At 39.7% G+C, this 15,910-nt stretch overlaps 1 protein-coding gene across 1 annotated transcript in view; it reads left to right on the top strand.

The window, feature by feature from the left end:
* Not10 (CCR4-NOT transcription complex subunit 10) overlaps positions 1-15,910 on the top strand; it is a 76,048-nt gene that overhangs the window by 43,145 nt on the left and 16,993 nt on the right. Inside the window, exons 12-13 of the mRNA XM_071692591.1 lie at positions 2,192-2,378; positions 12,335-12,492. Coding sequence (XP_071548692.1) covers positions 2,192-2,378; positions 12,335-12,492 — 345 coding nt within the window. The remainder of the gene's footprint in view (positions 1-2,191; positions 2,379-12,334; positions 12,493-15,910) is intronic.

A 15,910-nucleotide genomic window follows, 5' to 3' on the forward strand; every position in this document is an offset into this window, starting at 1 on the left:
AACTAGCAGATACAGCTTTTGACAGTCACAAGCTGCATTGTCTTAATTTGATGCAGCCCCACAATGAATTACCTAAATTGTTATTTAGCCATTTTTTTATATATATACATCAAACACATCAAGGTGAAGAGGTCTTACCTTGAGATCAAGGTGTGTGTGTGAGTAGGAAGGGAGGGGGTTAATAGTTGAAGAATGTGGAATTCACTTTGATTGTTGTTTGTCTATTCTTTTGAAGAGATGGCGAGGGAGGTGAATGCAGAGAAAAACTGGCTAAGAGAACGTGTGTTTCAGAAGTGAAGGGAGAAAATAGGGAAAGGGGAGATGGATATAGAAGGATGAAGTGAGAAGTTTTGGGTTTTAGGAGCATAAACATTCAGGAGGGTGAGAGTGAATTGGATTGATGTGGCATAAGTTGGATGGGGGATGTATTACCAGTAGGCTGAATCAGGGTATGTGAAGAATTCTATTTAAATAACAGAATAGTGTGTAAGGTTTGGCTGTGGATGATGGGCTTTGATTTTGGTGTTGCAATTGTGTTTAAAGAAAACAAGATGAAAGTGTAACAAAATAAAATTTCCTAGTACTTAGTCATATAGGCACCCTCATTGATTATAAAGGAGGGGCTAAATGGTCCTTAGGTTGCCATTTACCTACATTAAGTGACTGGAACACACTGTATCACCATTATTATTTCTTCTAGACACAGCTCTTTCTCAGTTTATTTCATTAGTATTCCTCTACTGACCTTTTTTTCTTTCTGAAAATCAGCTGTCCAAGGCTGCCTTTCATCCTTACTGTCGAATTTCTTACTGTATTCTCTTTCATTATTTCTGCTTCAAGAGCAGTGTTTGTGCTTATTGTAGCAAAATAACTTTCAGTGCTCACTTCTAAATTTGATGCCATTTGGATCATGATTTTTTCTCACATTAAACTTTCACTTTTCTGTTATTATATTGTTATACTTGATCGCCGTTTGCTGCGTCAGCGAGGTAGCACCAGGAAACTGACGAAGAAAGACCCATCCATTCATTTTCACACATACATACACACACACTCATACATGTACATATACATACACATACACAGCCATATACATATATACCCATGTACGTATTCATACTTGCCTTCATCCATTCCCAGCGCCCACAGGAAACAGCATTGTCACTCCACACATCAACGAGGTAGCACCAGGAAAATAGACACAAAAAAGGCCACATTCATTTATACTCATTTTCTACCTGTCATGTGTAATGCACCAAAACCATAACTCCCACAGACCTTTCCTTGGCTTACTCATATTGATCTATGTGAATTACTTGCCTGAAGGTATGGACTCCTACCTGAATAATATATGTTTGCAGATGATCCAAAGGTCATAAGGGAAGTGAGATGTGAGGAAGAATGCATCTTGTTAAAAGGGGACCTAAACAGACTGCAAAGTTGGTCTGATATGTTGTTAAAATTCTTCCTCAGCAAGTGGAAACTAATGGGGATGGGACAGAATGAAGGTCCTCAATATGATTCTTATTTAGCAGGAAACAAGCTTCAAGATTCTGTGTGTGTGTGGGAAGGACTTAGGTGTCAGCATCATCCTTACTCAATCACCAGAGGCCCAAATTAGGAAAACGGTAAAGGAGACATACTGTCGTCTGGCAAATATCAGAATAGCTTTCAGGTATATGGATAAGAAAATATTTAGCAAGTTATTCATATCATACACAAGGCAAAAGCTAGAATATTCTTCTCAAGTTTGGCCACCTTATCTATAGAAGCACACAGCTGATAGAGAAGGTTTAAAGGAGGACAACAGTGATGGTATCAGAATAAGAGTGCTAAGTTACAGGAAAAGGCTAGAGGCTTTAAATTTGCCATCTTGAAAGAGAGAAGAGTGAGGGGTGACTTGATCACAACCTTTAAGTTTTTAAAACAGATCAGTGATGTAGACGGTGAACAGTTCTTTGAGAGGCATAGGGATAGAGTAACCAGAGGACATAACATGAAATTAAGCAAGAAACTTTTATAGTTTGAGTGATGTTTGAGTGGAATAGAATGACAGAGAATGCAAACAGTATATGAAGATGATACACAAAAGTACAATGGTTCTTAATCTCGTCTCACTCTGCATCTTTTGCTCAACTTTTTGACTGCCAAAGATAAGATTTTTATTTGAATAAAACCTGCTCTTTTTTAGGTGTTATGCCAGAACTTTATCCTGCTGGACCATCATCTCCCTTGCGTGGGACTGAGGTGGTGAGTCTGCGAGTATCAGCGCTGGCATGTAGTGCATATGTGTGTCTTTGTCTCTCCGATTACTCTACAGCCCTCAGACATGCAGAAACACTGCTGGTGGCTCATCCAAAAATACCTGGAGTTTACAAGTTAGTTTATGGTCCATTATAAGTTAACCTGAGTGTTTGTATTATGATTTTGTGTGTGTGTGTGCATGTGTTTTGTGAAATTTCTATTTGTTGTTACCAATTTCTGCTGTACAGGGAGGGAATTTTACACTCATGGGGCCCCATCTCGTAAACATTTTTTATCATACAACTTTTTAATTTATTTGAGGACAGTACGAGGTATGGATGAAATTAAGCTTTTCTGGAGAAATATGAATGACTGTACAAATGGTTTTGAGAATGAGAGAAATGTGGTTAGTCATATTGGGTGATATGAATACAAAAGTGAGATGTAATGAAATTAGTGAGATAGTTGGTAAATGGGGAGTACCTGGAGTAAGTGAGAATGGAAGTTATCTTGTGGATATTTGTGCTGAGAGGGGTTTATTCCTTGCAGACACCACACCTTTTTCAGCTCAAGATGATCTGCAGATATTCATGGATGAGGAATGATGGAAGAGAAAAGCAAAAGGCTTTGATTAACTATGTGGCAGTGGATGAAACATTGAGAAAGTCTGTGCTAGATGCTAGAGTTGTGAGAGGATTCTTTGGAGACTGACCATTTCATGGTTCTTGTGGGGATAAGGATGAGGAAGAAGTTGAGGTATAGTGTAAGGAAGATTAGAGAGGTAAATGTGTTGGAGTATGAAAGGAAGGTCACTGAAAACGTCGATGGAAGTGCAGTGAATCTTGGAATGCAGTCACGTGTGAATGAGCTGATTAATGTGTTTAGAGAAATACTATTAAAGGTTGTTGAATCATGTAGTTGGATATAAGGTGTAATATCTTATGTGACTTAATGGGAGAATCCAGGAGAAAGCGAAGCCACACACAAACTTCAGTTTTCGTGGTTTATTTGTAATGTTTTCATACTACCAGCCTAATACATTATGATTAACAGGTCTAAACATATTATGTGGAAGGTATTAAGAGCATATGGTGTGGGAGGCAAGTTGTTAGAAGCAGTGAAAAGTTTTTATCGAGGATGTAAGGCATGTGTACGAGTAGGAAGAGAGGAAAGTGATTAGTTCCCAGTGAATGTTGGTTTGTGGCAGGGGTGTGTGATGTCTCCATGGTTGTTTAATTTGTTTATGGTTGGGGTTGTTAGGGAGGTGAATGCAAGAGTTTTGCAGAGAGGGGCAAGTGTGCAGTCTCATGTTGATGAGACAGCTTGGGAAGTGAGTCACTTGTTGTTCGCTGATGATACAGCGCTGGTGGCTGATTCGGGTGAGAAACTGCAGAAGCTGGTGACTGAGTTTCGTAAAGTGTGTGAAAGAAGAAAGCTGAGAGTAAATGTGAATAAGAGCAAGGGTTAAGGGACAAGTCAACTGGAGGTAAGTTTGAATGGAGAAAAACTGGAGGAAGTGAAGTGTTTTAGATATCTGGGAGTGGATTTGGCTGTGGATGGAACCATGGAAGCGGAAGTGAGTCACAGGGTGGGGGAGGGGGCTAAAGTTCTGGGAGCGTTGAAGAATGTGTGGAAGGCGAGAACATTATCTCGGAAAGCAAAAATGTGTATGTTTGAAGGAATAGTGGTTCCAACAATGTTATATAGTTGCGAGGCGTGGGCTACAGATAGGGTTGTGCGAAGGCGGGTGGATGTGTTGGAAATGAGATATTTGAGGGCAGGCCCCACAAAACTTTCCAGGGTTTACCCCAGATACTTCACATGCCCTGGCTCAATCCATTGACAGCGCATCGACCTCAGTATACCACATCGTTCCAATTCACTATATTCCTTGCATGCCTCTCATCCTCCTGCATGTTCAGGCCCCAATCGCTCAAAATCTTTATCACTCCATCCTTCCACCTCCAATTTGGTCTCCCACTTCTCATTCCCTCCACCTCTGACACATATATCCTCTTTGTCAATCTTTCCTCACTCATTCTCTCCATGTGACCAAACCATTTCAATACACCCTCTTCTGCTCTCTCAACCACACTCTTTTTACTACCACACATCTCTCTTACCCTTTCATGACTTACTCGATCAAACCACCTCATACCCCATATTGTCCTCAAACATCTCATTTCCAAAACATCCACCCTCCTCAGCACAACCCTATTTAAAGCCCATGCCTCGCTTCCATATAACATTGTTGGAACCACTATTCCTTCAAACATACCCATTTTTGCTTTCCGAGATAATGTTCTCGCCTTCCACACATTCTTCAACACTCCCAGAACTTTCGCCCCCTCCCCCACCCTGTAACTCACTTCTGCTTCCATGGTTCCATCCGCTGCCAAATCCACTCCCAGATATCTAAAACACTTCACTTCCTCTAGTTTTTCTCCATTCAAACTTACCTCCCAGTTGACGTGTCCCTCAGCCCTACTGTATCTAATAACCTTGCTCTTATTTACATTCACTCAGCTTTCTTCTTTCACACACTTTACCAAACTTAGTCACCAGCTTCAGCAGTTTCTCACCCGAATCAGCCACCAGCGCTGTATCATCAGCAAACAACAGCTGACTCACTTTTCAAGCCCTTTCATCCATAACAGACTGCATACTTGCCCCTCTCTCCAAAACTCTTGCATTCACCTCTCTAACAACCCCATCCATAAAAAAAATTAAATAACGATGACGACATCACACATCCCTGCTGCAAACCAACATTCACTGACAACCAGTCACTTTCCTCTCTTCCTATTCGTACACATGCCTTACATCCTCGATAAAAACTTTTCACGGCTTCTAGCAACTTGCCTCCCACACCATATATTCGTAATGCCTTCCACAGAGCATCTCTATCAACTCTATTGTATTCCTTCTCCAGATCCATAAATGCTACATACAAATCCATTTGCTTTTCTAAGTATTTCTCGCATACATTCTTCAAAGCAAACACCTGATCCACACATCCTCTACCACTTCTGAAATCGCACTGCTCTTTCCCAATCTGATGCTCTGTACATGCCTTCACCCTTTTAATCTATACCCTCCCATATAATTTCTCAGGAATACTCAACAAACTTATACCTCTGTAATTTGAACACTCACCTTTATCCCCTTTGCCTTTGTACAGTGGCACTATGCATGCATTCCGCCAATCCTCAGGCACTTCACCATGAGTCATACATACATTAAATATCCTTACCAACCAGTCAAGCACACATTCACCCACTTTTTTTTAATTATTCCACTGCTATACCATCCAAACCTGCTGCCTTGCCGGCTTTCATCTTCCGCAAAGCTTTCACTACCTCTTCTCTGTTTACCAAACCATTCTCCCTAACCCTCTCACTTCACACACCACTGCTTCCCCTTTTTAAAGAAAGAAATCATGATTGCGACAAATTTTGAATAAACAAAATTTAGTTTTTCATATGGCATTTAAACACTCTTTCACTAGAACTTTTGTCATAATACATATTTTGTTGAGCTTGTTTCCTCTCAACAACTGCAAACAGACTTGGCTTAACTAAACTTAATCTTGTTCTCAACTGTCACTTCATCATTAACTCTGCAGGAATACATCCTGTCACACTATGTGTTGTGGTTCTGTACCTTATTAAGAAATTTGCTTGTCTGTCAGTGTTTCATTGATTTTCCAACAGTTCCTTGAATTACCTGCTTGGAAAGTGCTTCCTTTACAGTTCTAACTGATCTCTCAGCTGCACCATTAGAGGGCAGGATGATAGGGTGGGGTTAGTATGTGCTTTACACCATTGAGTCTCATGAAGTTTTTAAACTATAATGATTGAAATTGAGGACCATATTCAGTAAATATGGATCCTAATTCATCGTGGTGCTACCAGCATTAGTATTATACATGTTTTTAACATCAGTCCACTTTGAATGATTGTCAACCAATACAACTAATACCAAAAATTTGTCTTTTCCCTTATCACAAGTCAATATATGCTCTTCAGAAAGGATGGGTAGGCAATTTCCAAATTTTTAGAGGTGTTCTGGGTGGCATATCCTAACATTCTGACAAACAGAGCACTCAGATACCATCTTTTATATTTCACCATCCAGTTTAGGCCATCATACAAAACTTCTGGCCAATGCTTTCATAGCACATATACCTGGAAGTTCAAAATGCAGTTCATTCAAAGTTTGTCCTCAAAAACACTGGAGTTAACTCTCTCATACCTAACAACACACATCCCTGCTCTGCAGATAATTCACATCTTAAATGATAAGGTTGAAAATCTAAGGATAGACAAATCTCTAACCATCCATCCAGTGTATATTCCAGGACTCTCCCTAACATAACATCTTTCCTAGTTTCATGGAGGTGACTGGAAAATCTGTTACCATGGTTACAGCATAAAACTTAGGCTCTTCTCCATCATTTGATCCACTACATGGCAGCCTGAACAAAGTATCAGCATTGGTATGATCCTCTGAAGATCTTAGTCATATGCAGATAATATCACAGCCATCTCTGCATTCTGGCTGCAATAAGTGTAGGAACAGGTGATTTAGGACCCAGAATTGCCAGGAGAGGCTTGTAATCAGCTACTAAGACAAAATTCCTACCATATACATGCTGGTGAATTTTTTTTACTCCAAATATGATAGACAAAGCCTCCTTCTCTATTTGTGCATAGTTTATCTGACTTTGGGTAAGAGTTCTTGATGCAGATGCAGTGGGTCTTTCTTCACTGTTATCCAGTATGTGACTTATGACTGCACCTAATCCATAGCCTGATGCATAACAAGCAAGCTTTAGTGTTCTACTGGTATCATAGTGGACCAGAACATCAGTACTAGACAGAGCAGCTTTACAATCCTCAAATGACCTCTGAGTTGCACTGTTCCATTTCCATGGAATCCCTTTCTTTAACAGTTAAGTTCATGCAGATGAACCAAAACTAATGAAAGTCCACTCAAGAACTTTGGATGATACTGTATCATTGCCAGGAAAGGTTTCAGTTCCCTGACATTTTTAGGGGCATGTAAATTAACTATATACCTTCCTTTATCTTCTACTGGTCTCAGCCCTTCTGCCTTCATTTTATAGCCAAGATAAGTTTCTTTTTTAGCTAGAAATGAACATTTGTTCTTGTTGGGCCTGACATTATGTGCTAGCAATCTTTCAGTACATGATTTTGAATATCAGTGTCAACAATGAAGGCATCATCCTGAAAACATAACACATTTGGAAGACCCACATGAATTTTTCTCATGATGCACTGAAATAACTTTGGTGCACTTTTAACCCCATACGGTAACCTTTTGAACTTATAGAGTCCTTTGTGAGTGTTGATGGTAAGGTACTGTTGACTTCCAGCATCAACATTGACTTGAGCATATTCGTGGGACAAGTCTAACTTATTGAAAATGGTTCTACCTGTCAGTGCAGCAAACAAATCTTGAGAAGTGGGTAAGGGATATTGCTCATCCTTAACAGCTTGATTATTGGTAACTTTATAATCCCCACATAATCCAACAGATTTATCAGCTTTAGGTACAACTACTGTTAGGAGCAGTTCAATTGCTCATGGCAGTTTTCTCAGTAACTCCCTCACTCACAAGTCTGTCAAATTCCTTCTCCACCTCACCTTTCAACACATGAGGAACAGGTCAAGCCATAGCATATATGGGTGTAACATCTTTGACAGTGGTGATATGAGCCTCAAGACCCTTTATATTATCCTGTCCCTTATCAAATAATATCTTATGTTGTTCAAGCAATTCCTCAAGATCTGGAACTCTATTACAAACCTTAAAACTAAATATCTCCTTCCAATCCATCTCAAGCTCACACAACTAGTTCTTTCCTAACAAAGTTGGTCTATTCACATAACTAGCTACAATTAATGGCAACTTCAAATTCTGATTTTTGTACTTTACCTCACACTCTAGTTTCCTTTCTGTGTTCAAAATCTCTCCAGTGTAGGTTCTTAACCAAACATCTCTGAATCTTCTAAAGGCACATGTGCAGATAACCTATCAAACATGTCTTTACTCATTATAGAGAAATCAGCTGCAGTGTCTACTTCCATGGTTACTGGTGTATCATTAATGTACAAGTCCACATTGTACCCATGTCTGACTTTTCTTTCATGACTGTTGTAAGTAGTAAACACATGGGCACTCTCATCATTATCAGATTTTGAATTACTAACACTCTCTTTAATACTGTTTTCCATTTCTTTCTCGTTACCTTTAATAATATTTACTCTACCACTTTTGGCGTGAGTTGTACAGGCAGAAGCAATATGTCCAATACACTGGCAGTTGTAACAACTTGAATTTTTGAACTTACACTTAAAGCCTTCATATTCCTCTCAGCATCTCTTACATTCTAAATCAGCGTTTGTTCCTCGTTTTGTGGCATAATTCTTCCTTCTAGCTACAGTCACTTTATGAGCCACTGCTGCCAACTGATTCACTACTGGTATTTGGGACAAATTCTCTGGTGTTTTTCTCTCCTAGTTCCATGCTTGTAGCTATCTGACGTGCCTTTTCAAATCAGAGGTGTTCTTTAATTTAATCTGTATTTTTTTCATAATTCAGACCTATAACAAACCTGTCTCTGAGAGCTTGGTTCAAGAACTGTCCAAAATTACAATAAATGGATAACTTCTGCAAAGCAACTATATAATCACTTATTGATTCATCTTTCTCTTCATCTCTTGTGCCAGATTTGTAACTGTTAGCAATCTCAAGTGGAGAGGATCAAAATGTTGCTTCAGAGTCTTTGTATCCTGACTCAGTATAGCATCTTTGGTTTGGCCGGAGCAAGCAAATTGACCAGAGTAGAATAAACATTAGCTCCTACCTCTGTCAAAAATATTGCTTTCCTTTCCTCTTCAAGGTCATTCTTCTTCGGAGCAACACCTCCATCATCCATTAATTCATGTGCCAGGAAGAAGAAGTCCATTATCTTGCAATGATGTGAAGTTCTTCCTGTCTGCAATGTATTCCCCACTCACCCAATGTATCCATCGAAGCCAGCCATTGTTGCCCTTTGCAGTATAGCTCTTCACATTCAGAGAAACCTTCACTTCAGTGGTCGCTAAACTCTCTTCAAGGATGTCACCAGCACCTTGTATATCCCATCCTTATGTGATATAATGGGAGAATCCAGGAGAAAGGGAAGCTGCACACAAACTTCAGCTCAGGCAGTTTATTTGTAATGTTCTCGTACCATCAGCCAATACATTATGATTATACAGGTATAAACATATCATATATATAACATAAGGTAGTGAGATACAGGATTGAAAAGGGCAATGCATGATGGAGAGAAGAGATTAGAATTGCTGTGGAAGAGAAGAAAAAGGAAGATGGTAGATTGCTTGAGAGGAATGTACCAGTGGAAGTTCAGCAAAGGAGGAGGAGGGAAGAATGAAAAATATGTAAGTGGAATGGTAAGAAGCTGTTAGAGGAAAGCAAAGAAAGAGTAGATGAAGATTTTGGAAGGAAGTTAAGCGGAAAGTTTTGGGATAACAAGAAACTATACTGGAAGGAGGTGAAAAAGGAAAGCGTTGGATATAAGAATGGAAGTGTTGACGTGAGAAGTAAGGAAGGGGAGTTGCTGAATCAAAAGGAGGAAGTAAAAGGAAGATGGAAAGTGTTTCAAAGAACTGTTGAATGTGGGAGGAGTGTCAGCAGTAGTTACATGCATGGGTATGGAGGATGGAAGGAAGAGGATACAAGCGCAAGGGCCTATAGCAAAAAGAGGGATAAGAAGGGCAATAATGAGGCTGAAGGGAGGAAAGGCATGTGGAGTGAAAGAGATTTTGGCTAAAATGCTGAAGTATGGAGGAAAAATTGTTATAGAGTGAGTGTCTCGTATGTAATTTAGCATGGAAAAAGAAGGTTGTGCCTGAGGATTGGGTGAAAGCTATTATCATTCTTTTACACTAAGGAAAAGGTTTTAAGGATGTATGTAGCAATTATAGGGGAATAAGTTTGTTAGATATACCAAGAAAAGTGTATGCAAGAATATTAATTGACATAGTGATGGAAGCGACTGAATGTGGAATACGTGAAGAGCAAGAGGGTTTTAGGAAGGGTAGGGGATGTATGGATCAGATTTTTGTAGTAAAGATGACCTTGGAAAAGTATTTAGTGAAGGTAAGAAGTTGTATTCAGCTTTCATGAATTTGGAGAAAGAATATGACAGTCAAATGGAATATTTTATGGGATGTGTTAAGGATATATGGTATAGGGGGACAACTGTTGGATGGTGGGAAAACCTTCTATAGAGGAGCAAGTGCATGTGTAAGAGTGGAAGGAGAGCTGAGCAAAAGTGTTGTGATACATGCTGGCGGGAGGCAGGGCTGTGCGATGTCACCAATCAAGTATAATGAATGAATAAATATATCTATATTCAAACCATGGAAAGGTCTTTGGGGCTGGATGTTGATAAGGAGCTATGGTTTTGGTCATTACACTTGATAGCTAGAAAATGAATATGAACTAATGTGGCCTTTTTTTTGTCTGTTTTCCTTGCACTACCTCACTGAAGCAGGGAATAGGAATGCTGTTTCCTGTAGGGTGGGGTAGCACCAAGAGTGGATGAAAGCAAGCAAGTGTGAATATGTACATGTATATATGTATATGTCTGTGTATGTGTATGTATTTGTATGTTGATATGTATATGGGCGTTTATGTATATATAAGTGTATAAGTGTGTTTGGACCATTCTTCGTCTTTTTCCTGGTGCTACCTCACAGATGCGAGAAATGGCAATCAAGTATCATAAATAAATAAATGAATGTATACTATTTATTATACTTAATCGCTGTTTCCTGCATCATCGAGGTAGTGCCAGGAAACAGATGAAGAATGGTCCATCCATTCATGTACACACACATATATATATAAATAAACGCCCGTACACGCCCATATACATACCAACATATACACATATATATACATATATACACATATACATATTCATACGTGCTTGCCTTCATCCATTCCTGGCGCTACCCCACCCCAACAAGAAACAGCATTGCTACCTCCTGCTTCAGCAAGGTAGTGCCAGGAAAACAAACAAAAAAGGCTATATTCGTTCACAGTCAGTCTCTAGCTGTCATGTGAAATGCACCAAAACCACAGCTTCCTATCCACAACCAGGTCCCACAGACCTTTCCATGGTTTACCCCATGTTTCACATGCCCTGGTTCAGTCCATTGGCAGAATGTCATCCCTGGTATACCACATTATTCTAATTCACTCTATACCTTGCATGCTTCTCACCATCCTGTATGTTTAGACCCCAATCACTCAGAATCTTCTTTACTCCATCCTTCCACCTCCAATTTGGTCTCATGCTTCTCCTTGTGTCTTTCACCCCTGACAAATATATCCTCTTTGTCAATCTTTCCTCACTCATTCTCTCTATATGACCAAATCATTTCAGCACACCCTCTTCTGTTCTCTCAACCACACCCATTGTATTTCCACACATCTCTCTCTCTTACCTTTTCATTACTTACTATATCAAACCACCTTACACCACATATTATCCTCTGACATTTCATTTCATTTCATTTCCTCCATAGAACCCTATCTATACCCCGTGCCTCACAGTCATATAACATTGTTAGAGCTGCTATTTCTTCAAACTTACCCAATTATGCTTTCCGAGATAACTCTCTTCTTCCACACATTCTTCAGTGCTCCCAGAACCTTTGCGCTCTCCCCAACCTGTGGCTCACTTCTGCTTCTATGGTTCCACTCGTTGCTAAGTCAACTCCCAGATATCGAAAAACACTTCACTTCCTCCAATTTTTCTTCATTCTGACTTACATCCCAATTAACGTGTCCATCACCCCTACTAAGCATTGAATGTCACTATATAAGAAAAATATGTGTAATACTGTAGATAGTGAGCAAATTTTTCCCCATAACTCATCAACCAAACAATCCTTGACAGAGGGCCTCAGAGCACTCTGGCCATTGACTGGTACTGGTGAGGCTTAGACAGATCTTTTTTGGTATCAAAACCCAATTTCTCTTGTAGGCTTTTGGGGCATCTGTATGCTGGTGAATCTCTTATATCCCTGGGTAAAGTTTCGGAGGCGATAGCTCACTTTGATCCTCGTCTTGTGGGAGATGTGACGTTATCCCCACCTGCTCAAGAGGCCAACCAAAGTCCGCCTTTAAATCTTCCCAGTCAAGGTGAGTTCATTGTAGACTTGCCTTACTAGATGATTTTGATTTTCCTTTTGACCAAATAGTCATCTGATGTAACCTGATTAACTGACTTATTGTTAACACTGATGTAAGAACAAGACTTTTTATTGATTAAATCATGCTGATTATCCAAACAATATCGTGGTGGTAATGTGTAAAGGCAGTTATGTTGTGCAGTATATAAGCATCACTATAGTATTTTTCTTTGCGACAGAAGCATGTGCAGTGTGTAAGCATTATTATAGCATTTCTCTTTGTTACAGAATAGTGCTTATAAGAGGAAAATAATATGATGTATGTGACATGTAGTAGCTTTGAATGGTATTTTTAAGAAATTATAACTATGAAGTTAGATAATTTTTGTGCAGTGTGATTAAGCGGCAGCTTCACCAAAACATAACACTAATGGGATTCATAAACACTACGTAGTTTAACTCTATTACTGATGTTTTTCTTGTAATATTTTCAATATTTTGACTATTGTATTGAGTGGAATATTTATTTGTGAACTAGAAAATGTACTACTTAATTTTCTTTTTATTATACTTTGTCGCTGTCTCCCACATTAGTGAGGTAGCGCAAGGAAACAGACGAAAGAATGGCCCAACCCACCCACATACACATGTATATGCATACACGTCCACACGCATATACACATACCTATACATCTCAACGTATACATATATATGCACACACAGACATATACATATATACACCTGTACGTAATTCATACTTCTGTACATACATAGTTCATACTGTCTGCCCTTATTCATCCCCATCGCCACCCTGCCACACATGAAATGACAACCCCCTCCCCCCTCATGTGCATGAGGTAGCGCTAGGAAAAGACAACAAAGGCCACATTCGTTGGCACTCAGTCTCTAGCTGTCATGTATAATGCACCGAAACCACAGCTCCCTTTCCACATCCAGTCCCCACAAAACTTTCTATGGTTTACCCCAGACACTTCATATGCCCTGGTTCAATCCATTGACAGCACGTCGACCCCGGTATACCACATCATTCCAATTCACTCTATTCCTTGCACGCCTTTCACCCTCCTGCATGTTCAGGCCCCAATCACTCAAAATCTTTTTCACTCCATCTTTCCACCTCCAATTTGGTCTTCCACTTCTCCTCACTCCCTCCACCTCTGACACATATATCCTCTTGGTCAATCTTTCCTCACTCATTCTCTCCATGTGACCAAACCATTTCAAAACACCCTCTTCTGCTCTCTCAACCACACTCTTTTTATTACCATACATCTCTCTTATCCTTTCATTACTTACTTGATCAAACCACCTCACACCACATATTGTCCTCAAACATCTCATTTCCAGCACATCCACCCTCCTCCACACAACTCTATCTATAGCCCACGCCTCACAGCCATACAACATTGTTGGAACCACTATTCCTTCAAACATACCCATTTTTGCTTTCCGAGATAATGCTCTCGACTTCCAAACATTCTTCAAGGCTCCCAGAATTTTCACCCCCTCCCCCACCCTATGATTCACTTCTGCTTCCATGGTTCCATCTGCTGCCAAATCCACTCCCAGATATCTAAAGCACTTTACTTCCTCCAGTTTGTCTCCATTCAAACTTACCACCCAATTGACTTGACCCTCAACCCTACTGTACCTAATAACCTTGCTTGTATTCACATTTACTCTTAACTTTCTTCTTTCACACACTTTACCAAACTCAGTCACCAGCTTCTGCAGTTTCTCACATGAATCAGCCACCAGCGCTGTATCATCAGTGAACAGCAACTTACTCACTTCCCAAGCTCTCTCATCCACAACAGACTGCATACTTGCCCCTCTTTCCAAAACTCTTGCATTCACCTCCCTAACAACCCCATCCATAAACAAATTAAACAACCACGGAGACATCACACACCCCTGCCGCAAACCTACATTCACTGAGAACCAATCACTTTCCTCTCTTCCTACACGTACACATGCCTTACATCCTCGATAAAAACTTTTCACTGCTTCTAACAACTTGCCTCCCACATCATATATTCTTAATACCTTCCACAGAGCATCTCTATCAACTCTATCATATGCCTTCTCCAGATCTATAAATGCTACATACAAATCCATTTACTTTTCTAAGTATTTCTCACATACATTCTTCAAAGCAAACACCTGATCCACACATCCTCTACCACTTTTGAAACCACACTGCTCTTCCCCACTCTGATGCTCTGTACATGCCTTCATCCTCTCAATCAATATCCTCCCATATAATTTACCAGGAATACTCAACAAACTTATACCTCTGTAATTTGAGCACTCACTCTTATCCCCTTTGCCTTTGTACAATGGCACTATGCAAGCATTCCGCCAATCCTCAGGCACCTCACCATGAATCATACATACATTAAATAACCTTACCAACCAGTCAACAATACAGTCAGTATTGGGCAGTAATAAATGCTGAATGGGAGTCATAGGAAGGAGAGTTATTCCAAGTTCAGTATGCCTCATCATTTGCCCAAATGGCCTTAGAACTGAAACATTTGAATGATGGATTGGAAGAGGGGATAAATACTTCCTTTCACACAACAATAACCTCGGCTGTGCATATGGCAGAGACAGAAGCATCACCACATAAGAAAATTATTTATTCAAAGAAAGTCTGAAGAAAATTTTTACATTATTTCAGTCAGCTTTGTTGAGATGCTAATATTTATAATTGGAAGGGGGTGCTGGAGGGTATGGTGCCATTAAAATTGACATATTTATTAGTGTGGTCCAGTGAAACATATGGAGGCAAGATTTTGCAGCTACAGCTCGGAGGATTAGAGGTGAAAAACAGATTCAGAATATTAGGAGATTGGTCACTGTAGTCAAGGATATTGGTGGGAAAGGTGATAATTTGCTCCTGATCATTGAAAACGGAGAATGAGAGAGCTTCAATTCCCTCCTTCATCCATATGGAATGAATTCAACCATTTGCAAGGGTGAACATTGAAATCCCCTTGGAGAGGCTCTTGGCTTGCTTGCAAATGAGAGGATGTCATGGAGTTTAGACAATCAAAGAAAGATATACAATTTTTTGGATTAGGACAGCAGTTGGCAAAACAAAGGAAAGCAATGGTCATTGTGAGACAGACCTTGAGCCAGATAATATCAGTTTGGGTCCTTGGGGCCTTGAAGTACAAGCAGGTGTGTTGATGTTTTAGTAAGTGCAGATAACACCTTTAAACTAGAATCTTGTGTGGAAATTATAGTTGGTTATGAGAAAAGAACAAATGAAAACACCATTAGACATTTGCGTCCCAGAATAGGCCTCATCTCTTGAATGTTTTTATTACACAGTCTCTTAAATTTTTGTATTCTGAAAGCATTAACCATTCTCTCAGACTAAAAGTATTTCTTTCATCGTT

Source organism: Panulirus ornatus, chromosome 53 (assembly GCF_036320965.1).
Source record: "Panulirus ornatus isolate Po-2019 chromosome 53, ASM3632096v1, whole genome shotgun sequence".
Classification (NCBI taxonomy): domain Eukaryota; kingdom Metazoa; phylum Arthropoda; class Malacostraca; order Decapoda; family Palinuridae; genus Panulirus; species Panulirus ornatus.